Source organism: Aplysia californica, unplaced genomic scaffold (assembly GCF_000002075.1).
Source record: "Aplysia californica isolate F4 #8 unplaced genomic scaffold, AplCal3.0 scaffold00121, whole genome shotgun sequence".
Taxonomy (NCBI): Eukaryota; Metazoa; Mollusca; class Gastropoda; order Aplysiida; family Aplysiidae; genus Aplysia; species Aplysia californica.
In genome coordinates, this window is record NW_004797391.1 from 690322 (window position 1) to 717163 (window position 26842).

Consider the following 26842-nt stretch of genomic DNA (forward strand, 5'->3'; position numbering starts at 1 on the left):
CCTTCTACTTTTAATGTCTCAGTTCTCAGTCGAATATAAATTTATAAGACTGAACTGCATTCAGTATAGGCTAGTAATATACAGGCATTATTATGCAGAGGGAAAATCTTCAAGAAAAACGTTTTTGAACAGCAATGAAAGCTTTGAAAGAGCTGCCTACTTTTAGCACAATATGTCGGATTACATGTACTTGACTGGGTTAAATGGACCATGCCAACAAGTTTATATAAGTTTGTATAAATATTATCACAGAAAGTTTCCGAATCTAAATTACATGGCTCTCCCAAATGTTATAATGACAATGCACAACTTTTTAAAACTCTAAAACAAACAAATTTTTTTTTGTCTCTGTTATATGAAAAGACACTGAGAAAAAAATGTACAGAAATGGATTAAATAACAGACAATAACAGCTGAGTGCAAATTTTATAAATACATGTAGTACAATACAAAAAAAATATGGCTCTTCGTCTTACATTACAAGCACAAGGATGGCTAAAAGTAAAAGAGTCCAAATCCAAATATCAGGAGAAGCAAACACATTTCTCATGGATTCATCACAAGACAGACACTCATGGGCATTTGTGTACTTCGATCAGAGAGAGCGAGTGACTCAGTAAGAGTAGCAAATCAAAACAATAACATTTTTTATAGTGCCAGGAAGAAAACACGACTGACAGAAAGAGACAACAAAAGGGAGAGTGCGAAAGTAGGGCCTTCCAGTGACACCAACCAACCATCAGCTGAGAGAGCAAATTCATCTCACTCAGAATTAACAATCACTTCTGAAAGTCAGACTGGAATAGTACATTGGATTGGGGAACACACATTATTTATTTACAGTTTTGAATAATTCTTCTGAGTTTGAGTCAGCAGTAGCACAAGTGACACAGACAAAAGTCACCAAATATCACATGATGAAATAAAAACTGCATGATTGCCTGATGACTTTACAGAAACAACGAAGTGGAATGTATTGATTTAAACTTAAGTGGCAATAATTTATGATGACCATTACTTTCACATTCTCTCTCCTCCTCATTCTCAACACGTTCTTATGGTTGTTCTTCCACCTTCACTGATACAAACATGACTCATCATATCAAACACACACATGTTTCCACATCTTCCAAAATTAAGAATATTGGTATTTGAAATTTACTTAATTTAACGAACACCATCCCTTGGATTTTTTAATGGCAGCACTGTGTATTTCTATAGACCTGAACCCATGTCTTTCGGCATGAGATGGAGTAAATCTACCACCAGTTAACCCATGAGAGCTCAAGGGCATGAGTTCTATTTGCTCAAGGGACCAGGGCTTGCAACAACTGCTGGATCAAGATCTGCTGCTGAATGGTAACCTTACACACCCCCCCCCTCCTCAGTTGCATTCTTGTGTCTCATATGTCAGTCTACCATAACTGCAAAGCAAAAGCAACCATTTCATATTTGATGACAAACGCCATTGAACTTGAAATATCTGCCTATTCAACTATTTTCAAGAGCAGTTTTGTCTCACAGAGTCAAGAGTTAATAATAGTCTTAATATTCTTAATTCATAATACATTCTTATAAACTTTATACTGGACAGGTACTGGTGGCTATACATGAAATTCTTACACAATGAAAGCATTCAGATTCGATACATTAAGGTCCATTCCTTTAGTAACAGAAGTTCCTTTGATTAAGTGAGAGTCTTTTGGGATAGTAAGGTCTTTTGCAAAGTTAATTCCTTTTGTAACATAAGTTCTCTTGGAAAGTATGTATTTTTTTGTAAAGCAAGTACCTTTAAAAGACCCACAATTTTAAAGACCGCTCATCCCTGTTTCCCTCACTTGATGAAGCGGAATAGATGAAACCACATAACCAGTGAGATATGACACCAGTTTGTCCATATGCTCCCCAATGCTGGAATCAAGTTGCCACTGAAATGACATGAGGATGTCACAACCATCATCTCCGGATGTGATAAGCAGGATCTATAACAGCAGACAGCATCACAAACATGAACTTTCTCAAGTATGATGCTAGCAATATCAAACATTACGAACCCAAGCGCGTGTTGTGTTGAGATATAATATATAAATACCTTTATCCTTCTGACCGCACAATAAAAACAAATCTTTACAAAACAGTTGTTTTGACCCAGATTGGCAGAGATTTTTCATCCAAATGTAGAAGTAAAATTTTGTCATTTGGCAAGACAGAAGAGTTGCATATGAATAGAAAACAACAAGATATCAGAAAATGTATATTTGGCTCAAAACAGGTAGGTCAAGTCTGTTTTAGATTAAAACTATACAGCTTATTAAAAAAAAAAAGCAGCAGTAAAGTCCTTGCTTGTTCATTTGTCTGTAAATGTTAAAACTGTTTTGCTGCCAATGACTCCGATACAGAACAAGTTTTCCTGGTTTTCATCCTTCACTTCACTGTTTGTTGTTAAAACCAACTGCTTAGTGTAAGACTCCACCGTACGCTATTTTGAAAAGTGACAAATGATGGAGTCTTATGCTGAGCAGTCAATATATACATCCTTCATTGTTTATTATGATAACCGTAAACATACAGAATAGTAGATTGTCTTCATGTAAAAGACCAATAATATCCAGATTCAAGCAAGATTAGGAGAAAATGTTCATGAAATCAGTGAAAAAAGCACCAGATTCAAACTACCGTAACAGTCTTTCTAATAGCCCAATAGCCAACCTAAAAATATCGGCTGAAACTGGATGATCTTTCAGTTTCAGAACTCAAAGTCATGTTGATAACGTTAGTTGAACCAGATTTACTTTATAATTACTTACAGTGGAACTCGGATTCAACGGACTCGGATTCAATGAGATGAGATAGATTCCCCGGTTTTTTTTCCTTCTTTAAAATGAAAAAAAATAACCCAGATTCAACGAGCACTTAAATCAGCGAGCTCGGATTCAACGAGGTCACTTCCAGGGTGAACATCCCTCGCAGATGTGGCTTCGCTCATTTTTCTCCCAGAACGAACTTTATCTATTCCCGGAAAACATCCATTGCACCTGCATCGTGAACCATTATTCTCTTAGCCGATAGCATGCGACCAATCAGCGGCCTTCTTTCATACCAGCACATGCATTGTTGGCACACGCATGTGTCTACTCTGGCGTGCGTCAGGGGCGGATTTGCGGTCTGCACACGTGTGGCTGTGTGTGCATCGGGGAGGGGATTGGGGGGGCACTGGCGATCTGGGCGTTGAACGTCGCAAATACAAACACGTTACAGTCTTTTTTTTCCCTCTGCAACTGATCAGTATTACAATGATAAGCTAGTCTTCATCTACGTGATGAATTGTGCGCTGGTCTAGGGAATCAAAAGTTGCCGCATGATGCAAGGCTCTACACAGCAACACAACTTTTTGGTAAACAATCGAGACGACACAGGAGTGTGCATTTTAATGAATCGGTCTTTTTTTTTTTACCCAGCTCATAATATGCAGGCATTTCAGGCACTACTTGTGACTTCTTTTTATACATTACTTGCTCAGTGCTTGTAATTATCGACACAAAACCTCGTGTTTGCTATAACGAACACTTGGATTCAACGAGATTTTAGGTCAGGCCCGGCGACCTCGTAGAATTCGAGTTCCACTGTATAAGAAAAAACCTGACCATATCCGGTTGCAAGTGGAAACTATTGAGCAATGATATTTAGGCACGCAGATGGGTGTGTGCAAGGGGTGAGTATGATTGATCGAGGTGGGAACAAGATATGTTGTAGTTTTGCTGCCACTAACTCCAATATAGCCTGTGTTTTTCCTAGTTCCTATTGCGAGAAGTAAAACTACATCTTCACCCATGGGAATGACACTACCTCACCTATCTCATAAGGCTGCCCCCCCCCCCCCCCCCGAAACTATGATACTTCAAAACACAGCATTCATACTGTGCTATTAGAATCAGCAAACATAAATATCAACCCCTTCCCCATCAAAGGCGTGCGTCTCTATGTGTCTGTTTAATTAGCAGACAAGGACAGCATGTCGGGGCTTGTGTGAGCACTCAGGATCACAATGGGGCTGTTCATTCTTCATGTTTGCCCCCGTGTCCTCCAAAACTTAGGGCGATCACTTGGGGGCTGTAATCTTGTGTCCGTGTGAGACTGCCCACTGCTCCAGCAGTTTGTCTTGGGTGCTGAGCTGGGATTCAAACTTGCTACACAGTGCCTTCAGTTCCCGCACAGTGTGGTCCCGCTCCTTCAGCTGAGCTTGCAGTTTTGTGACTTTACTTAAGCTATCCTCACAGTTTCCACAGCTGCCCTGTTCCACACAGAGGACAACAAGAGAGACAAATTATGTTTATATTTTTTTATCACAATGATTCTTCATTTTACCAATACATACTCTGTGACAAGAAAGTTTAGAATCTACTATAATATCTACAGAGTATTTTGTGGTAATACATAGGCCTACTAATAAAATGTGCATTCACTTTGATATTGATTGTCGTTTATGTTTGTATGGTAAGAGCAATTTCATCTACGTGATCCTTAATGTACTAATGAATCTTTACTAAAAAAAGAATAATAATTTCATATTTATGTTGGGAAAAAAGTATCAAATTAATGCAATGGAGCGAGAAAGTCATTGCTTTCATGACAAATTGTGTTGTGGTAGAATATTTGCAGTTTTAAACTTCCAAAAATAATTTATAATTAGCCATATACACCATGGGTCTCAATATTCTGCTGTTTAGCGGATTTCCGCTACCGCCATTTCTTCAACTAAACTACCACTTTCTGTACGCAACCAAGACAGGGTGACTACCAGGCCCTGGGAGTTACCCAGGAATTTGAAAAAAAAATAGCCGAGACCCAGGAACACCCCATGAATTTGAGGAAATCTGTAAATTGCCCTGGTAAAGAACCGGGAAAGAACCGAGAAAATATTTAAAACCAAATCTGATAACGTCCGTTCATTCTTGCCGGTCGCGATTCTTATATTTGTTCGGCTTTTCCTCGACTGAGAGTACATTTCAAGTGAACAAGCGGCTGTGGCGGCAGTGAATGTGTGATACCGAGGCTCGATCAGGAAAATCCAAATCTGCTTTCGCTACCACCCAGAAATTTATCGGTAGTAATGATAACGCAACATTTGTGACATGCAGGTTGTGCATTATAAACGCTGAGTCGCCATGAAAATAAATCAGTATTTGTCCTGTTGTTACTTGTGAAAAAAAGAAAAGAAAGATATACAAGCGTTTTGTCTGGCTCGCCATCTTGACCGGTCAGTGAACCTGCGCACGTTCGCATCACATTGTGAGTAGCCTACTGGCGATAGTTGGGGTCAACAAAGTTCATTCAAAGTCCAAGCGCTGCGAACGGGGGGGGGGTGTTGAGGGTTGAAGGCACCACTGGAGGACAATAACAACTTGGGAAGCAAAGAATTTTGAGTACGGTACTACTAGATTCTAGAGCTTTGTGCAAAGCGCGCTTTGGTGCAGGCGTTGGATGGAATCGGGATCCGCCATACCTTGTAAGCCGTGTTTTTGAACTAAAGGGTTCACGTTTCATTCGGTGGATGATTGTATTCAATTCTATATTTTAGCTTTCTGTTCAGGATTCGCATATTTTCATTGTCACTGCAGTTTGCCCTCCCACAGCTCTTACACCTCTCACACTGAGTAGGTCTACTTGAGCCATTCAAGTTATTTCTCTACTTTGAGTTTGAGCAATAATTTTTGTCTTTCACGTTTATTATAATGAATCATGACACAAAGACTGGTTCTTGACAGTCGAAATTCTGGCTCAAGGCCCTTTCTCAGGATCAAAACAGGATTCATTTTTATATAGTTTATATATATGCAAATATGATGAAGAGAAAATATAATAAATAAGTAAGAACAGACTGAAATACCAAATTCACACAAGACCCCAGTGCCACACTGACATGTTGTTGACTCAATCACGCACTGTCATTGTTATGTAACATTGCCAGGAAAATGGGTGAGCCCCCCCCCCCCCCCCCCCTGGAAAATTGAGAAGCCGGGTCCGCAGTCACCCTGTCAAGACTGAAAATATTTGGTAAGTGACTCTTACTTGAAAATATCTTCCAAACCCTCAATTTGGTATGAAATAACCTTGCTTTTATAAATTGATGTTTTTTATTTCAGCACTTTAGAATTAAACAGTATAATGGGTGTCTTGCGAAAATGTCTTCTGTCACGATCACACGGAAAAGTCCTCCCTGAGTTGAGACCCATGATACATGTATGCCTACTTATGGCCTAAAGAACAAAAGAAAAACTTGAAACATGAATTCAATCTCTAGAGTTCAGAAATCAAAAGAAAAATACAACTAGAGTATCCAGAACTTTATGTGCTTCACTTCTCTGAATTTCTTTCTCTACCCCTTCTCTCTCTCACACACACATACACATATGCACACACTCACAGAAAAATATATAACATGTACATCTTCACATCCTCGCCTCCCCTAGTCTTCTCCTCACCTGTTTATTTTTACTCAAAGCCTTGATCTTCATGCGTAGCGTGTCGCTCTCCTCTTGCATGCGGGACAATTCTTTTGTCAATTCCTCCAATTGCTGCTGCCTTTCCCTACACACAGAAGGAAATCTAGAGTTTCACACTCTTTTCATCACAATTAGGTTGGTTGAGGTGAGAGATCCCCACATTAACGTTACATGAGTATTCAAGATGAGTAATTTAATCTTATTTCTGTCCTTGGGGTGTAGCTGGTAAGGGGCGAAAGCCAACAAAGAAAGTTTTAAGTAAATATAAATTTTGAAGGAAAAGTCTGGGCAGATGGTTGGGGGGCACTACTGTAGGTCCTCCTAGTAGTCCTATGTCTTTTCTTTCCCTCTTTTATTTCTGCCGGTCTATCTTGTTGTTCCATGTGTTGAATAACTGTTATTGTGCTGATATGCAGCTCACTTCTCAAACTAAACCAAAGCTGTGGATGTTATGAATCAAATCTAAAGCCATGCTACTTCTAGGAATAAGACATAATATTATAAGCTATACATCTATAGACAAAAACTGATCAGTAAAACATAATATATACGTGTGGAAAAAATGTCTTGTAAGGAAAAATCCCACACCCAGCCAAAGACCCTCACCAGTGGCATTTATTTTTCTTTGAAAGAAATAATACTGACATCCATTTCTAGTTGTAATAACAACTTTTATATATTAATCCAACCGTCAACTCACTGATATATTACTAAGCCAATTGCCAATGATATATATTTGTGTCAATAGCCAAATTCCATATCATATGCCAACTACCAACATACATATTCTGTCAGTTACATACCATCCTTACACCAGCTGCCAACTTACATTACAATTACATTATATCATAATGTCAACAATCGACTTATTTACAGTTATGCTAATTATGCCAACTGCAAGTTTACAGACAGTAGTCTCCGCCTAAACCCATGGTGCTCGGGAGGGCTCCTTAGCGTGTGTTTATACGGAGCGTGTGTCTATTTTTATATGAACCTGTGCAAAGGGAGGCAGGGACGCAGTCATCTCATTGCCTTGATATTCTAGTGACCTCCCTTATAGTATTGGGGTCACTTTGGCGAATAATGTGATGACACATGACCGTTTTGTGAAGGAAGGATTTCTCGACTGCGATTATAAACATAAAGGCGTTGAAGGGAGGGGGCAAAAAACAGACTCAATGTAATGATATGAACAATAAAATGTCGGGAACAGAACAGATAAAAGGAAACTGTTTTTGAAAGTCATAGTATAAGGATGACAGCTCAACCATGTGACTTTCCAAGCGACCACCCCGAAGGTAAATTCATGAATGACATCAGAATCGTAGATCGACATTCCGAGAGACTTTTCTCTTGGGATTCATTGTACAAGTACGTCATAAGTTCTTCTAACTCAGCTGATTAAGCCTACTTGACTAATCTTTAATCCCACTGAGGCCTATCTAGTGTTCTACAGCATTCACACGTGTTACACATCAAAGACCTAGGTCCAACTAAACATTACATGCAGTCACCCAAATAGCAGTCAGAAACTTTCTCTCAAAGACACATTTCGAACGACCAATCAACAAACATTTCAGTCCCACAACCCCCCTCAATACATCACCCGACCACTGTCTATTACTCTCATTGTGGTGCGTGAGGGTCAGTCTCACTGGTCGTCTAGGCCTGCCTTAGGCAAGCTGTCTAGGCTGCAGAGAAAATGTCCCTTTGTCAAGCTTTAACTGTCGGCGTGTTTTGTGGATCAGAGCGGCCGTTTCGAGGAAGTGACTGCGTTTGTACTTCTAGATTATATAGTAAAAAACTCCTAATGTGACGAAAGCATGCGTTTGAGCGAAGCTCGCTTTAGTATAGCATGCATTTAGGGGGAGATTACTGTACAACTATTAATATTATGCCAACTATCAATTTATGTATCATCATGCCAACAGTCAACTTACATATATATATATATATCATTAAGCCAACCGCAAATCTGAATATCATCATGACAACTGCAAACTTACAACATTATGCCAACTACCAACTGACATATATTTCTATACTTATCATATACTTACCAAGAGTTTCCCTTCAAGGCGTCGGCCATTTGTGACTTCAACCTAGACAGTTTTTTATCTTTGTCAGAGATTTCAGCGTCTTTAGAAGCAATGGCATCCTTTAGTTGTTGCTCCAACTGAAAGAGAGAGAGAGAAACATCAGACACGGAAACTAAACATTACACAAAAGAAAAGGAATTAGATGAATATTGGCAAAAGATGGTCAGAACAAGAAAAAATATAGACGTGCAGTACTAGTTTTGATTTTGAGTAAAAAGAAGCACACTGACCCATTAAAGGTCATTTAGTGCAGAAAAAAGCAAAAGAGCTGTTGTGTCACTGATAGCCCTGTTTGTATTTGTCCTAAATTATGTTAAGTAAAATATTTTAGAATTACTACACATGACCTGAGGTTCAATCCAACAGTAACTGTGGCGTCGGTGGCCTAGTAGTTAGGCTCTCAAACTTGCAACCATAAGGTTGTGGGTTCGAATCCCGTCAGGGGCCCGACGTTGTGTCCTTGGGAAAGGCATTTTACACGAAATTTCCTCACTTCACCCAGGTGGGAATGGGTACCCGGCTATAGACAGCGAAAGATCTTGTCGGTTTGTTAGTGTTTGAGTGCTTAATCAGCTGCTTGCACTGTATGCTTCCCGGGAAGCTGAGAATGTTTCTCAGTGTTCTATGGTCTGCTGGGGTAATAATATAGTGTGATGCGAATAGAGCCTGCTGTTGAGCGGGGATATGTGCTATACAAATGCTATTTACAACATATGGCCTAAATAAGGTAAGGGAGGGGGGTTTAGCTTATTCAGGCCACAGTGGACTGTGGCCTAAATAAGGTAAGGGAGGGGGGTTCAGCTTATTTAGGCCACACATGTTATTATTAACTTATAATCCAAAACCCCTGAAAACAGAAAAACAAAGCCCAGCTTCTTACCTCGGTTTTGAGAGCCTCCAGCTCTTCTCTGTGTTCCCCAACCATTCGACCAATCCGTTCGTGAGCTTGCCCTAGTTCCTCGCGGGTGCCTTGCAAAGAGGTTCGAGTCTTGTCGTGGTCAGCTCTCTCCTCATCCAGTCGGCTTTCATGTTCCTTCTCCTGTGACAAGAGAGAAAACAAGTCATAACGATAATTTAAAAGATGAATGTGTTGATTTAAATGTTAAAACAGTATGAAAAGACAGGAATGACTACAACTACAACTTTTTATTTCTGTATGTCCAAGGAAGAAGAGAAGAGACACTTCCTCTCCTTTGTCTGTCTGTCTGTCTGTCAGTCTGTGCCTGTCTTCCCCTCCCCCTTCTCCTAATCCATCTCTGTTTGTCTGCCTGCCAGTCTGTGTCTCTCTTACTCCTTCTCCGAGAGAGACAGAGAGAGAGAGAGAGAGAGAGAGAGAGAGAAAGAGAGAGAGAGAGAAAGGCACACAGAGAGAAAGAGAGACAGAGAGGGAGACAGACATAGAGACACACAGAAAGAGAATGAACAAGAGGGGGAAGGGGGCAAGACAGAGCGAGACAGAGACAAAAAGACAAAGAGAGGAGGAGTAACCAACTGACCTGTGTTTCTAGTCTGTCCTGTAGTGCCGTGTTCTCATTCTCTTTCCCCCTCAGTGCAATCTTCAGCTCCGCGATCTGCTTCTGTAAGGCCGACACCTGGTCTTTCAGGTCCTTCTCCCTGTTCTGTGGACGGGTCGGGGGTCAAATCGAAGATAAGGGTCAGAGGTTTATTTAATATATGTGTTTTTTATTGTTGTTGTTTTTATGCCCCATCGACACACAGTTTATTGTTTGTTTGTTTCTGTAAAAAGGAGCACATCGACACAATAATGGCCATTCGGTGCTGGGAAAAATAAGACAGACAGACCGAAACAACAGAGGAAAGTTGTTTTTTTTAAGTGGCGCTCTCCAACCACCCGTGGACATAGAGTTATCATTTCATTTAGGACTTAAGAGGCGTGGAGGCAGGTTTCAACCCTGCCGGTCAAGGCCAACCCGGGCTGAGAGGGATACAAATTTGGCCCTACAAATTTCCCAGGAAAAAGAGTGTCTTCAAGGACACGAGCCGGGCGATTGGTTTGTATTAGAGAACCGATCCCCCAAAGGGCAAAAGGCCGGGTATTAAAAATTCTCTCCATATCGAACGCCTAACCGCTGCGCCTCAGACACCTGCTGTTTCTTGGGGCATGCGTTCTACCAACAAAAATAGAAACGGTCGTTTGGGTTTCGTCTCCAATTTATATACATGTATCTTTTTTTGTTTGTTTGTTCGATTGCTGTCTTCGATTTGCACAGTGTATTTTCACTGTCTTGATCTAGGACCTTAGAACAAATACTATCCATACAACGTCCTTGGTCTTGATGAAGGATATACAGTACATGTAGGCCTACTGGGCCGCCTTTGAAATAACCTGCACTCTGTTTACACGCAAGTATGGCTCCGACATTAACAGTAATAGAAGGACATAAAATACGAAACGGTAGAATGCAAACACGCAGATCAAAACACAGTTATTAATCACGTCATAGTGACAAAAAGTGAACTGATTTTTGTTTTTTTAAGTCCAAATATATTTGATAAAACTATTAAATTTCTATCTTTCTTTTCCTCTTTCTTAGTGATTTTTAAAAACTAATTCCTGTTTGCCTGCTTGGTCCTACAGAGAAAATTTATAACAAAACCATCTCCTAACCCCTTCCCCTGGAGCAATCAAATAAACATGTCACGTAGTTAGAATTGCAGTTACGAAATATTGATGGGGTAGTTGCCAAGGTGCAGAGCAGAGCCATATATATGGCTGAACGACAAGGAACTTGAGACAGTGGACAAATCTGTTACCTGGGGTCTACCATCAGCTTTACTACATCACTTGATTATGAGATCAACACCAGGAGAGGGAAAGCAGCAACAACTTTTGGAAGGCTGACAAAACGAGTAAGGGAAAACAAAAGATTAACCATCAAAACAAAGATCAAGATTTACGAAGCATGTGTCCTCAGCACACTCCTTATGGATCTGAAACATGGACCTTGTGCAGCAGACAAGAAAAGCGCCTCGACATTTTCCATCTCAGATGCTGCCGCAAGATCTTAGGCATTTCGTGGCGTGACAAGGTAACAAAAATGTTGAAGTGTTGGCACCGGCAAACCTCCAGAGCATGACAACTATCCTGTGTTTAAAAAGATTGAGATGGCAGGGCCATGTTAAGAGAATGGACGACAACCGGATTCCGAAGCAACTTCTCTATGGAGAACTTGCCCAGGGAAAGAGACCAAGAGGAAGACCAAAATTGAGGTACAAAGACACCTGCAAAAACAGCTTATCTAAGCTTGAAGTAGATGTTAGCATCTGGGAAGAAATATTTGAGGACAGGAAAACATGGAGGAAAATGATAAAGGAAAGAACTATAATGCTAGAGAGCAGCCTTAGAAAAAGCCAGGCTGAGAAGCGCCAACGACGAAAGGAAAACAGCGGAAATACAGAGCTTCAATCTACGACACTGACATGCAAGCACTGCGACAGAATCTGCGCTTCAAACAAAGGAAGAATTAGCCATGAAAGAAGCTGCATGAAGACAACCTTGACACCGTCTTAAGCTAAATTGACCGTCTGCATAGACGAAAAGAGCCATAATATAGTTGTTGCCGATGTCACGTGACATGATGACACAAGAGAACGGGCTGACTCTATCGCCCGACCACCATATTGTTCTTAGATTAAGTTAAAACCTTTTTGGGTAAAGGACACATCGCTTTTCGAAATAACGAAAATTGCAACCGCCCCCCCCCCCCACTCTCCCCTTTTCACATACATAAGGGAAACGATCATATGACCTCTTGCAATTGTGAGCGCCGTAAAAGTCTTACTCTAAACATAGGGAAAGAAAAGACAAAATGCATAATACGTCAAAAGAGAGGTTTTCAGTTTCAGTTTGATAAGAGCTTCACAGCGCTCACAACTACACAAGGAAAGAAAGGTTTAGTGGGACCTAACAAACGGGGGAGTTGTAGCACTATTTGTGGGACGAAGGGGGGGGGGGTGGCTGCTGTTTATCTTCTCCCGTAACTGCCGCTGGCTTGTCGTCTGAATGTCCTTCTGGCGGAAAAGTAGGGAACTCAACTCTTCTTTCATTGTTAGAAATGTGGTTCTGAGCTTTTCTGGGACAATAGCCACTCTCCCGCGTTAGATTAACTCAAGATCTAAAGATAAAGATTTTCGAAAAATGTCCACAATATCAGTCCAATATATATATATATATATTTTTTTTATATTTTTTTTAATGGTCGAGGAGTCAAAGATGGTCTTTATGAATCACATGAGAGGGTTGGGAATTAATGGAAATTGCACACTTAATCTGTGCAAAGATGGAGGCAGTCTTCAGGAGCATGCAGCCATATTTTCCAGCGTATTTTCCAAAGGACGATATTTTCATGTAAATTTTCAGAATTACTGAACTATTGTTTACCATACACTGTCGGCCTTCTTTTACTTTTGCTCCTCAATAATAACCAGCCCTTTCATGTGCTGTTACATCTGCAGTAGTTATGTCACTGTGGCATTTGAGTTGGACTTTTGTAACATTTAAAGTTTGTATATTATGTTAATATTTGAATATTCCATGTTTATATCTGAGGTTACTACGTGGCACATGAAGTTGCAATGTGGCATTTAAAGTAAGAGTATAGCGATTTAAATTACAAAGTTAAGAAGCATTTGAAAACACTAGGCTTGTATTTAATCGGGACAACACACGCACACACACACACACACACACACACACACACACACACACACACACACACACACACACACACACATACATACACACCCACACAATCACATAATCGTTAAGGGGGACCTTTTACTAAGTACGCAAAAGCCACAAACAGTTCTCCGACCAAGCAAAGGTAGGCCTACACCTACACCTAATATAAAGCTACGACTGGTGTGACGACTGCCGGCCACAGTGGACAAATTCTGTCACTGTCGGGTTAGTACAGAACATGCTCGGTAAACTTTCCCTTTCTCGGTTTCCAGTAACTCGTGCCTGCTACATGGTGTCTTTTTCCGCTGTGTCATTAGAGTGCGTTTGTCCAGTGCACCATAGTTCCGTCCCTGCCAAGCCAGGCGGAACATCTACTGAGAGCCAGAGGCGACTATGTCCGTCAAAGCATAAAATCCCGAAAACAGCTCAACTGAGGCAATAAAATGACGATCCATCAGGTACATAATATGTATGTCATTATAAATAAAATCAGCCCACTATAGTTTTGTTATAATCACACATTTTCATTAAATCTTTCTTCCATTAGTTCCATGGTTTCGTCTTTATACCCTCTACCATAAAAGAAAATCAATTTTTCTCAAGACAAGGAATTTGGACAATATAACAAGATAGTCCCCTCTTGCTCTCAGCTGACGCATTGGTGCGGTGGTCCGGGGCTAATATTGAGCGGCTTGAGTCGTGCTAATCCACGGAGCGGCAACGGTTTGAGCTCGTTACATTCCCAAACTGTCGGAAAGTACCAGTGACTCGGCACAACTGTTTTTGTCCCGGACCACAACGCCCCCTCGTGTTCTCGCGGGTGGTATCACGTCATAACGAGATGTAAGCGTCCAGTGGGCGTTATGGGACGGTCGGCAGAGTGTGGAACGTATTATCATCCTGTCATAACTAATCCTTACTGAGCTCTGCACTTGCAAATTGTGTGTTCGAGACAAGGGTACTCTTATTTTTGTTTGTTTGTTTGTTTGTTTGAGTAAAGAGAAGCACATCGACGCGATAACGGGGGAAAAGTAAGACAGACAGAGAGAAACAAAAGAGGGAAAGTAAAGAAGAGGACCTACCAGTGGCGCCCTCCAATCACGCGCAAGGTATCTTTGAATTGTATGTAACTTTTTCGGGACCTAACTATTTACGCTCCTATCCAGACAGTTTAGATACTTAGAAAGCTGGCCACTTCGGCCCCGTATTTCAGTTTCAATGTGGGCTAAAATACAATGTATTTCTGTAAGCTGGGAAGCTGTATCCCACTAAGTCCATGTACTTGATAAAATAACCTTCCCCGCTCGGGAATCGAACTCATGCCCTTTGCATGCACGCCGTTACACCACAGGAGCCAGTAAAAAAGAAGGGATCCGGTTACTCAGCAGAGAGAAAAAGCACAATGACTGGCAAACACAGATGAGAGACACAAGTTTAAATACAGGATATCCAGAAAAGAGGGACCAATTTAAAGGGGAATAGCTCGATTATCTTCGCACAACTAAAAAAAAAAACTAACTTCGAACAGCAAGAATTTAACCAAGGACCATCAAACTTGTCAATATGAAGTAAATTCAACCAAAATTGAGTAAAAGGCAAAAACTTATCTTTCCGCTGAAGGGGAGTGCCATATCGTTCCGTTTTCAGGAAAAGGCCGGTAGACCCACGACCATCAGGTAAGATGGATATAAAATATGCTTGAGGGATGTTTGGGGGGGGGGGGGTTATGTCGATGAGGAGTATGGTTCTCCATTAAGATTGGATTACAATCCAGACGTCAAGCGTGACCCTGGCATGGTTGCGAGACAGGTTCTGAAACGCCTTACAAGACGGAATCGTACAAATGATCGGTCACCGTATCCTCCCAACCTTGAAACCGTTCTATCATCTCCTTTGGAGTTTTTTTTTTTTTTTTTTTTTTGACAGTCTTTCGAAACAACCCATAATGATAATCATTCGAGAACTTAAAACTAAATGAATAAAAAGGAGGTCCAAGAAACGACCCAAAAACATGCCACATGGTTATTCAAAATGTCCAACAGCATTTTCTATCTTCTCCCCCCCCCCCTCCCAGCCCCCCCTCTCTCTCTCTCTCTCTCTCTCTCTCTCTCTCTCTCTCTCTCTCTCTCTCTCTCTCTTGTTCTTCTCACGTTGCCAGTCTGCATGCCTGTCTATCTCCCTAAAATTGTCACCACTACAACCCCACCTCAAACCCTAATAATAATAATAATTGCATTTATATAGCTCACACCCATGCTCAAGAGCATGCTCTATGCGCTTTACAACTATTATTACCCCAGCAGACCCTCTGAGAACACTCAGAAACATTCTCAGCTTCCGCGGAAGCATACAGTGTAGCTGCGGATTTCACGCGCTCAAACACTATCAAACTGACAAGATCATTTACTGTCTATAGCCGGGTACCCATTTCCACCTGGGTGAAGTGAGGAAAATTTGTGCAAAGTGCCTTTCCCAAGGACACAACGTCGGGCCCCTGACGGGATTCGAAACCACGACCTTACGGTTGCGAGCCCGAGAGCCTAACCACTAGGCCACCGACGCCTCTTATTTAAAAAAAAACCTAATACAAACACACCGAAGAAGTAGCCACACCTTTTCAGGTGACCAAACAGGTGGACAACAGCAGGTCAAGAACGTTCCCCGCCCGTGTCCCCGTGTGTGTCCGTGTGTCCGAATCCCGGGACAGACCCGTGGGCGCGCGGCTGTGGTCGTCTACTTAAGGAAATTGGATCGCGATAAGCGAGCTTACAGTACTGTTGTTCCCTTGATAATCACTACGCCGCGGATCAGCCGGTCTCAGAATAGGCTGCTGATAAAATTAGAACCTCAAAGCGTCGAGATCAGAACGTGTTGACAGGAGGAACGAACGCGTGAATGAGTGTATTAACCTTCTTTTCTTTTTTCATTATCAGAGATTGCCCACTTCACTCTGGCCGAAAATCTCTCTCTCTCTCTCTCTCTCTCTCTCTCTCTCTCTCTCTCTCTTTCTCTCTCCACCCCCTTCTTTCTCAATTTAACATGAAAGCTTGGAAGAAAGACTGGGAGAGCATTAACGGAGTAAATTAAGAAAACAGTGGAATGTAAAGGGGGAAGGATCATAAAGTCTGATCTTAACAAGGCCTGGAGTTCTCGAAGTTCTCATTCATGGCGTTTGTTTAATGGCTGAGGTCGGCAAACAAAAGGCGAACGCGCAGGACCAAGAGTAGTTCTTTCATATTTCTTCCGCTTAAGAACATGAATATTTCAAAGGCCTTTCAGCTTCAATAATAAATTGAAAAAGAGCACGTCTTTGAAAGACTTGAAGACCGCTGTAAAGGGAACGTACTATATTATAAAAGTAACGGAACGGAGGTGGGATACGCTGGAGTGTAGTACATACAAGGGTTTATAGTTTTGAGATTATATTTATTATTTTAGAACTAAATAAAAGCGTTGATAATCTACGCAATCTGCCTTTCTGTTTTTTGCTCATTTTTAAAAGTATGTATAAAGATCATAAAACTGTTATAACACAGCCAGAAGTTAGAAAACAAAAGTTCTTGATAAAATGTCCCAGATGAAAGCTATTAAAAAAAGAACATCATGGGAAAACCCCTGAACAATTTCAAACTGAACACGACAGTTGAAAAACGGCTGGAACAGATGTGATAGCTTATAGAGACAAAGTAACAGCACCCTCACTCCCAAGTTTGGGTGTTTTGTTTCCTTCGACTTTGGCGCAACTGTCAGAACATAGCTTGTGTCTGAGATGCAATTCTATTGGCTCTTCGGTTTGCATGTAAAACATGAATTTGATTCTCGTGTGTTGAAATAAATTTTCATCTATTACATGTGGGCCTATCTCGGACTGTCCGCTGGGCCGTATCCTACTCAGACTCGTTCGGTCCCAACAATGTCAAAGCAGCCTGCTTCGTAGAAGATATAACTTTTGTCGATGTGCGTCGTAAACATACTGTCATTGTAAATCTTTTAAACCAGAACAACAAAAGGAAGTCGGGAACCGAAGTGGGGGGGGGGGGGGGGTCCTAAACCGCAGAGCTTCTTATGTCATATATCGTGCAATATTGTTATAAGCCCATAAAAGAATTAAAACGGAATAGAAATCTAAATGAGGATTTACGCCCTTAATTACACCCTCCAACTACCCATGAGCAAAGAACGACGAAACCTTATGAAAAAGGGACCTTCCCACGAACGCAACCGCCAGCAATATTAATCTGTACCTTGCAAAAGTTTGTGCCCTTGAAACATGGCGTGTATGAGAGAGGGAGAGACAAGCCATGCTATGTGTATATTAATGGTTTTGGCAAATAAAAGCCACGATACCCCCCCCCCCCCCCCGATAAACCCGAGCAGGGGAAGTGGGGGGGGGGGGGGGTGATAGATAGTCTACATGTCCACGAACAAGAGATAAAACTCCTCCTTTGGTGGGAAGCCATTAATTCACCACAAACACTTAGGTTTATTAGCAGAATATTAAATTTTTTCTTCTTAGTTATATTTGTACATAAAAAAGTTTCCAAAAGTTGTTTTCCAAAGTTTATTAGAACTTCAATAATGGATTGTTAATCCCCCCCCCCCCCCCCCCCACACTTTTCATCTTTTGTTGGCTTTCTGCACAACCTGTTAATTTTGCAAGCTTATTTCTTCTGAATATATATTTTTTATCTGTCTTCTGCCCAATTCTTTTAATTTATTTTTTAATTTTTTCTAGGGAAGCAGTTCGTTACTAAGACGGCAATTTAGTAGAAAGAAAAAGAAGGAAAGACAAACAGAAACAAGGGAAAGACGAAACAAAGAAGCAGGACCTGCAAATAGTGGCGCCCTCCGACCACCCACCAGTGTTCTTGCTCAGTACCAGCTTAGCCTGTAGACCGACCGTCCGGTGTCGAGAAACAAAACCCTTAGAGACATGAGGTCTACCTCCGTACTTTCGTAATAACCGACATGTGTCAAAGGGGGCTTTACGAATGATTATGAATGCTTCGTGCCCCCATGGATACAATCTAGATAATATGTAATTCAGGAGGTAGCGGCTACTTCAACCCTGTACACTGTCTATTGGAACAAACCCAGACTGAGAGGGACACAGCATTAGAGCAAACAGACGGAGATCCTCCCCCCAAAAACCCCAGCACAAAAGAAAACTCTTATCAAAGAAACAAGACCTTAAAAACCAAAAACTCCCACAAAAAAACAAAACCAAAACCCCAACAAAAAATAAATGAATTCCACACAGGAATCGAACTCGTGCCTTCTGTGTGCAGCAGACAAGAGTATTACACAACGAATACTGGTTTAGTTAGGCTTCAAAATTTCCAAAAGGAAAACGAAGCCTTATTAGAAAAAGAGTGACATGAAGAAAAGTTTGAGTTTTCTTTGGCTTAAAGTAGTTTTAAGATCTTATAGAATGATTCATGGTTGTTGTTGCTATTTCTGTTCGATAAATGTCTTTGTAGTTTTGTTGTTTGTTTGTTGTGCTATTTCTCTTTTGTTGTTGTTGTTGTTGCTGTTGTTGCTGTCTTTTGTGTGTGTGTGTGTGTGGGGGGGGGGTGCGGATGAGACAAGTATATTAAAACATGACACATATAAAGCATAAAAATATATAAAGGAGAAAAGACATTTATTGGTTTTTAAATTATTTCTTAAACAGCTCAGATTAAAAAGAGGCCGCTCTACGTCAATCTCTGGTGCAGTCTGTCTCCTCGAAGCCATTTAAGCAAGTCAAGTACCAGTACATACACTCAGGGAAAGGGACAAGACCATTGAGATTATGCTAATCTTAAGCACAAATGTTTGCTGTGTGGGGTGGGTCGATCCAGAGATCAGTTTAAGACTATGAGGAAGAAGAGGGCGTGGGTGAGGCAGAGAGAGGGATTAAGAAAAAATGGAAAGAAAGAAAGAAAAGGAGCAGAGAGAGAGAGAGAGAGGGAGAGAGAGAGAGAGAGAGAGAGAGAGAGAGAGAGAGAGAGAGAGAGAGAGAGAGAGAGAGAGAGAGAGAGAGAGAGAGAGAGAGAGAGAGAGAGAGAGAGAGAGAGAGGAAGGGGGGGGGGGGGGATAGACAGACAGAGACAAATAAAGAAACGGGTGGCAGTGGTAGTGTATGTCAATCTTATCACCACCAGGTCCTTTTTAAGCGAGCAAACAGTTCAAAGGCGACGATCAAACCATGGGACACATAAGTAAATAATTAAAGTGTTGAGTGGCACGCGAGATTTTGATCATAAATATTTTAGGGCCTCCCGCGACTTTCCCTCAAAGCTAGCCCAAGTGACTACAATACTCCTCCATAAGTTACATAAAACTCCATGCACGCGGAACGTCGTTTAGAAATATCTAATCCTACGTCACATCGTCTCTTTCGTTTGAGGAAAGACATGCAAAAATATAGAAACAATAAATAGTAACAGGGCGCAGTGTAAAAGCAAGAGAGAAACAACACACAACATGTATAAAGAACAGAAAAAGAATCTGTCTTCTTTATCTTCTATGTATTTCCCCGCAAGATATCGCGGGTAGTTAACTGCTGGTTCTTCAACCTGCAGGATGACTGATTTCTACTTTACACGTATGTGTGACCGTTTTTCCTACTTAGTAGGACTGTTGCCTTCAAACAGCCACATTCCGATAACGAAGGCACTCTATAGTGAGTTATTATTCTGACTAGAGTATATTTTATTTTCGTAAGAATCAATTTCAGATTTTGCTCTGGTGGCAGCCGAAACCTACTCTCATCGATTTAAGGACCACAACGGGATTTTGAACGTGGGCAACTTGCGCACGGAACCTCCGAGATTTTCCGCCCTTATCCGAGAACGGTAGGTGTTAGATCTTACCTACCCTAAGATCAGGGGTGAGGCTGAAAGACAGCAGCAAGAAGCCAAGAGCAGTAACAGTAGAAAGAGACATGAATAGAGGAGCCAAGAGGATGGAGGCAGAAAGTGGAGATGAAAGCAGATGACATAACATGAATACGGAACAGGAAAGGAGGTGAAAGACATTTTCAGAGCAGGAAATTTTTTCACCACTGTCAAATTTACTTTCACATTTTCAGCTGTCATATCCGTAAGCCCTGGTGACTTTCTCAGCCTACTCTACCAACAGTACAAATGTATCTCTACATGCATAGGAAATAAAGATACTAAAGTACCAAAAAATATCTATCAAATTAAAATATACATGTTTTCAAGTCCCCATCAAGACAATTTATGTAATAAATACCAATGAAAGAATGATAATAACCCCAAAATTGAAGAAGAAAAAATCCCAACAAAAGCCATCATTTAATTTTATTAGCGCCACAGAACACTGCAGGAGGTTATATTTGCAGATGGAGAAATGAGCAGAAGATGGAGCGGGCCTACTAAACAATGGTACCATCTGCCAACTTGCAAAATGCTCACTTCCGTACACTCAAACTGTCATAGAGAAAGATTAACCGACAAGACCATCTTTGATATCCTTCCGTGGACATGGTAAAATAGTACTTTATAATTGTACCCTCCACCAAATGCTCATGAATACACTGATATCGTCATTAAGTAAGATTGAAAGATTTACTAACACAACCCTTTTTAATTTCCTTTGACGGACATTAAAGAAGTAGGTATTGGGTAATCCCTCCCTCGCTCCCTGCCACCCTCATAAAATGCGAACGAATATTATACAAAAATAGAAACACAAACATAGAGAAAGATTTACTGACGATAGCATCTCAGATTTCCTTCTATGTAGGCTACATTGTGATAGTGCAGCAACTGTTGATGTTTTACACCCTGTTCACCCAATTTACATCATATAGGAGGCGGGCTGCTTTGACCCAACTTGTCAGGACCAATCCGAGGTGAGAGGAGAGGATACATCTTCCAAGTAGACGGACAGAGATAGGCAATAAAAACAAAAACCTCTCCCTACACAGAAACTGAACTCTTGCTTTCTGCACAACATTGTGAAGCCCCAAAAAGCTACACCACAGACGCCAGTGATTTTTCACCACTGGACAGGAAAGAAGAAGCTACACTACAATAGCTTCCACCACCTACCTGTAAAATGCTGATGAGTACATTAAGATTATCATGTGGAAAAAAATTACTTACAAGACCATCTTTGATTTCCTTCTCACAGCTCTCGTGCGAGACTGCACTTCCGGAGGAACCAGAAGATTTTGGTGGTTTTTTGTCCGACTTCGGCCGGTCGTCTGTTGGAGGCCTGCTCCGGGCAGTTTCAGGTTGAGAAGGAGGAGGTACTGTCATGGCATTCCCATGAATGCCTTCTTTCAGTTTCTCTGTATCGGTGGAGATTACTGGAAGACGAGGGATGGTTGGGAGTTTCTCGGGGCTGTTTTTGGAGATCTGACGTAATGATCCCAGAGGCCTTGGTTTTCGTGGCTTGGGGTGAGACATGATGACTGGAGACTGTGTCAGTCCATTGTTCTCTGTGTATGATAATTAATGAGAGCAACAATGGTCAAGTGAGTAGTTACGGTGTGGGCGACAGTGGTGCATCGTATGCTGTGTTCAGTATGGTTCAAGTTAATACCTTTTCCAACATGGTATTGTTATTTAAGGGCCAGGACATCTTAAATAAATTTCCATCCCCAAGAGGACAGCACAAAGCAGGTGGGGAGCATGGACCCCCTCCCCCCACCCTCTATTTTTCAATCAATCAATTTCAAGAGCACCCAAGTAGCTGGGGACTTTAACCAGAGTCACAGTACCCGCACCTCAGTCCATCACGATACACACGAAGCACTCCAACACAAGTCCTTTTTTTTTTACATATACGTTTTCATGCCTCCATCGACACAATTAAGACCAACCCTGGATGAGATGAATACAATGTCTCAGCAGAAAGACTGAGAATATACTCGATAAAGATTCCATCAACACTGGAACTGAACTCAGGTCTTCTCCAGGCCACAGTGAAGCGCCAAACAGCTACACCATAGACACTGGTTACAAGGGTCTGTCTTGGAGCAACTTACAAACGTTTACATAAAGCATATTAGGACGTTGCATAGCCTGTATATATTCAGCAAACGCTGTAGTGATATATGGCAACGTGGGACTCTCCCATGGGCACACTTAACACAATTTTCGAGGCAGGCTGACTCGACCCTGCCTTTCAGGGTGGGGCGTACCCTGACTGAGTGAGATGCACCATCCAAGAAGACAGACAGAGACCCTCAATATAATACCAACCCCACCTGAGAATCGAAGTCATGTCTTTTGCGTACAACAGCTAAGACTCAAACCATCACAACACAGAAGGGTGTAATATTTTATACGATGGTGGCAAAAGTACAATTTCAGCAAGATAAAGCTATGCAAGGCTCCGTTACAAAGCAAATTATTCGCTCACTGAGGGAAAATAGGCTGTCCAAGGTAAAATCCTTTGGACATGATGAAAATGGATTGACCATAGTTAATGCAAGCTTGCAACCATTATATCACAATGTAAGCCATAACCAGGAAATCATAAATGTCTGTAGTAATAGTAATTTAACAGCCTCATCTACACCCTTCAGATAGAATTTTAATGCCCTCATAATTATATACATGACTATTCAGATCATTTAGCAGTCATGGACTGGGAAGGATACAACTTTCCTGAAGAAAGATGGGGGACACTTGATAAATATTCTCCCTACACAAGAATCAAATTCACATCTTCTGCCTGTGACAACAAAGGAAACCATGTGATGTAGGAAAAGAGGAAAGTCAAAGAACACCTGGTGCTGACTCTCATGTGGATGTACAGACAAGGAGGACTGGACACTCCAGGAGATAGTAGGGGATTTATTAGTTTGAGTGAAGAAAAGTACATCAACAGGATAACCGTCATTCTGCTGTCATGACAGTATACAATGATATAGCATAGGAAAAAGACAATCCATGTTTCATAAACCTATTCTGCACACATCACTTTGACTTCAGGGTTTCATAAGATGAGACACTGGAAAGCGACGAAATTTTACTGGCTATAAATAACTTAAAATCTGGCAAGGTTGCCAGACCTGACGGGCTATCGCCGGAATTTTACAAATTCGGTTGCCAGGACCAGGCTGAATTTTTCCTATCACTTTTCAATTCAGTTTTCTTCACAGGCAACTATCCAGAGGAGTCGACCAAGTCTATGATATTTAGTTTGCACGAAAAAGGAAAAGTAAATGATGTAAATAATTATAGGGGCATTATAGTTTACTAAACCTTCTTGGTAAATTATTTTCATTCATATTGAATAGAAGACTGCAACAATGGTGTGATGAAGGTAGCCTCATCCCTGAATCTCAGGCTGGTTTTTGACTAAATTACTCTACAATAGATCATATGTTTTCACTCCAATCTTTAGTCCAAAAGTATCTCCAAGCCTAGCGGAAGGTTTTATGTATGTTTTGTCGACTTTTTTAAAGCATTTGACTGGGTTGACAGAGAAAAGCTTTGGACAGTACTGAGAAGTCTTGGCTGTTCTGGACCAATGTATACCATTTTGAAAAATATGAATCAAAGTGTTCTTTCATCTGAATACTTCCAATGCACATCAGGTGTCAAACAAGGCGGCATACTTAGCCCTATATTATTTTCTTTGTACAATGTATCTCAATTTGAAAAACCCCTTTCAGATTAAAATATCCAGGCTATACACAGGTATTGCCCAATGATAATGATGGTATTTTATGTTAAATGTACGCTGATGACCTAAGTCTTTTTGACGACAATGTCAGAGGTTTACAAAAGAAAATCAATGTGTTACATGATTTCTGCCAGATGTGGGGATAAAAAGTGAATACAGAGAAAAGTAAGATTGTTGTTTTTAGAAAAGGAGGCTATCTCAAAAGATCTGAGAGATGATATTGGGAGGATAAGATCTTAGAGACAGTAACCTATTATAGTTACTTGGGCATTTCATTTTCATCACGTCTATGCTGGAGATGAACGCTGGAAGATTGAGCTTGTGTAAAGCTCAACGGATTGTTTCTCGAACAAGAAGGCTTTTCGGTTCTTACCAAGAATTGAATTTCGAACAGCAAGCAACATTTTCGATATAAAGATCAAACCAATGCTGCTTTATGGCTCTGAAATTCGGGGTACCAAAAATTGGGACGTGATTGATAATGTTCAGGTAAAGTTCTGGAAAGCCTTTTTGTATCTTGGCAAAACTACACCCAAATGTTTAGTTCCAAGAGAAGTGGGGAGAACCAACTGTGTTCTGATTACATGCATTGTGTCATTAATTTCTGGGGCAGACTTATACACTTAGAAAGTGACAGATATCCAAAGAAATGTTACACATGCAATTATATCGTTCCTGTGAACAGGGCAGAGTTAACTGGGCTACGGAAGTTAAAAACCTATTATTTCCCCTGGGATTTGGACATGTCCGGTTTTCTCAAAATGTTGGAAGTACTAGACATTTTCTCAGTGAAATAAAAAGTAGACTTGTTGATCATTCTGTGCAGAACATAGAGGAAGAAGTCTGTCGCAAGTATAATGTTTTTTCTCTTACAATTCCGTTTCAAGAAACGGCTGAATATATCACCAACCTCCCACGGTATTGGAGCAGAAGAGTCATAGCTTTGTTAAAAACCCACAACCTTCCATTAAATAACAATCTCTGTCAGAGGAAATTAACTAATTCGCCCTTATGAATGAGGTGTAACTCTCATGAAATTGAAAATGAATTTCATTAAACGCTTTATTTTCTATTATTCACACTTTGTTCATCAAAGGAAATTGTTTAATCCCTCCCAGCCTGACTCGGCCCAGTGACAGAAATATGCAATGTTTGACCCATGATAAGAGATATGTGCACAACCTGTACTTATTCATTATGGAAACTTTACTTATAAATCAAATGAGTGTTTTATGTGATATGATGAAGGCCAATGGCCTTAAACACTGAATAAACTTACTTAACATACACTGGAAAGCTAAGAACCCTTGACTAAATGAAAAACATGACTATAATTAAATAATTTGCCGTTTGTAGAGTCAATCCTGTCAATGAACTACACATATGTACACGATCTAGATTTTCTAGATCTATAATTTATACCTGTTCCCTTTGCCTTAAGGTTAGGAAAAGAGTTAGATTTCAGTATCAAAAAGGAAAAGTGATGCCAACTAAATTACTGAGCAGGGACTTTCATCTTCACGATGCTCTGGACTGAAATTAATCTGAAATCGTAGTCTAGATATTTATAAAATAATTGAGAAGAGGCGTTGGTCTAAGACTAAAAAGACAGTCTTAGACGAGGCTGCTAATAACTTAAGTAAGCCTGCATTCGTACATATTAGATTCTAGATCTAGATCTAGATACTAATATCTAGATCTAGATATATATCTAGATCTAATCTAGATCTAGAGAATCTAGATCTAGATCTAGATCTAGAACTAGATCTAGATCTAGATCTACATGTTGATTAGATCTAAATTACTAAGTTACATTCTGCCTTGAGATCGAGATTTTCTGATACAAACACCTTCAAAAGAAACGTACTTGGGGTACCAGTTGTCCTTCTACTCGTTTGACAGCGATTCTTACCTTCACATTGATTCGATATGTATGACCAAAGCAACACACATTATCGAGGGATCCAAAGAATGCCACAGTACAAACCACACTAAAACCCTACCAAGTTTCGGCGTCTTTTGTATCTATGCCAAGAAGGACCGCAGTAAAAGGTCCTCAATTCACCATTGGCTAATAATATTACCAATGTTTATTTTTTAAATAAAAGAGCTCCCCTATTTTCGCTGTATTTATCGCATTTTTTAAGAACGCTTTTAAAATGTACGTTTACATGTAGTTGTATTTTGGAGTAAAGTAAAACCTAGGCCTTCCTACACCTAAAAAGATCTATGATAAAGCTGATATATTAGTATAACTACATATTATGAAGAAAAAATGTACATGGGGGAAAGAAGTTCAATTTCATTGTCGCATGCTCTGCAGAAAAATGGGTCGTGCCGGCTTAGAAAATCCTTATTCGGGGATGCAGCAATATAATGAAAACAAGTATTTAGAGCGACAGTTAATCAGTTTGTTTGTTACTTATAGTTTTAGATTAGATAATATTGGTCCACCATCAGGAAACTGGACTGACCAGAGTCGGATGTTTTCACGTAAGGGAACTCGCCTATACATTCACATAGTCACATGGGCGTGCATATTGTATTATATATTGCACATTCATCTGTGATGAACAGCAATAAAAAAGGTGCTTCATTTGCTAAGCTAATTATCGTTATTTCTCTCTGAGCGATGCCCTCTGGTTCGAATCCAGGTATGTGTGTTCTTGAACATGGGCTGTTCGAAGTGTTTTCAATAGTTTTCATGGCTTCCCGTCAAGTCCTGACGGGGAAAGACGTAAAAACGGAGACCCACCATCTCCAATGACACGATAGTTACAATGTTCCGGGAGGCGTACCTCAACCAAATTTAACAGGAAAGGGAACAACGTCTGCAGATTAAAACAGTAAATCAGAATTTTCTTCTAATTCTTCTTCTTTTTTTT

General features: G+C 40.6%; 1 protein-coding gene across 1 annotated transcript; it reads right to left on the minus strand.

Annotated features, from left to right (window-relative positions):
- Positions 1–3556: 3556 nt before the first annotated feature.
- Positions 3557–26013, minus strand: LOC101854710 (myosin-9). The gene is made up of 7 exons (XM_005096104.3): positions 25870–26013; positions 21422–21759; positions 10099–10221; positions 9483–9641; positions 8564–8679; positions 6483–6588; positions 3557–4291 (listed from the first exon to the last, which is right to left on the minus strand). The coding sequence occupies exons 2-7, from the start codon at positions 21725–21727 to the stop codon at positions 4100–4102; spliced, it is 1002 nt and encodes a 333-aa protein (XP_005096161.1). The 5' UTR covers positions 21728–21759; positions 25870–26013; the 3' UTR covers positions 3557–4099.
- Positions 26014–26842: the final 829 nt, after the last annotated feature.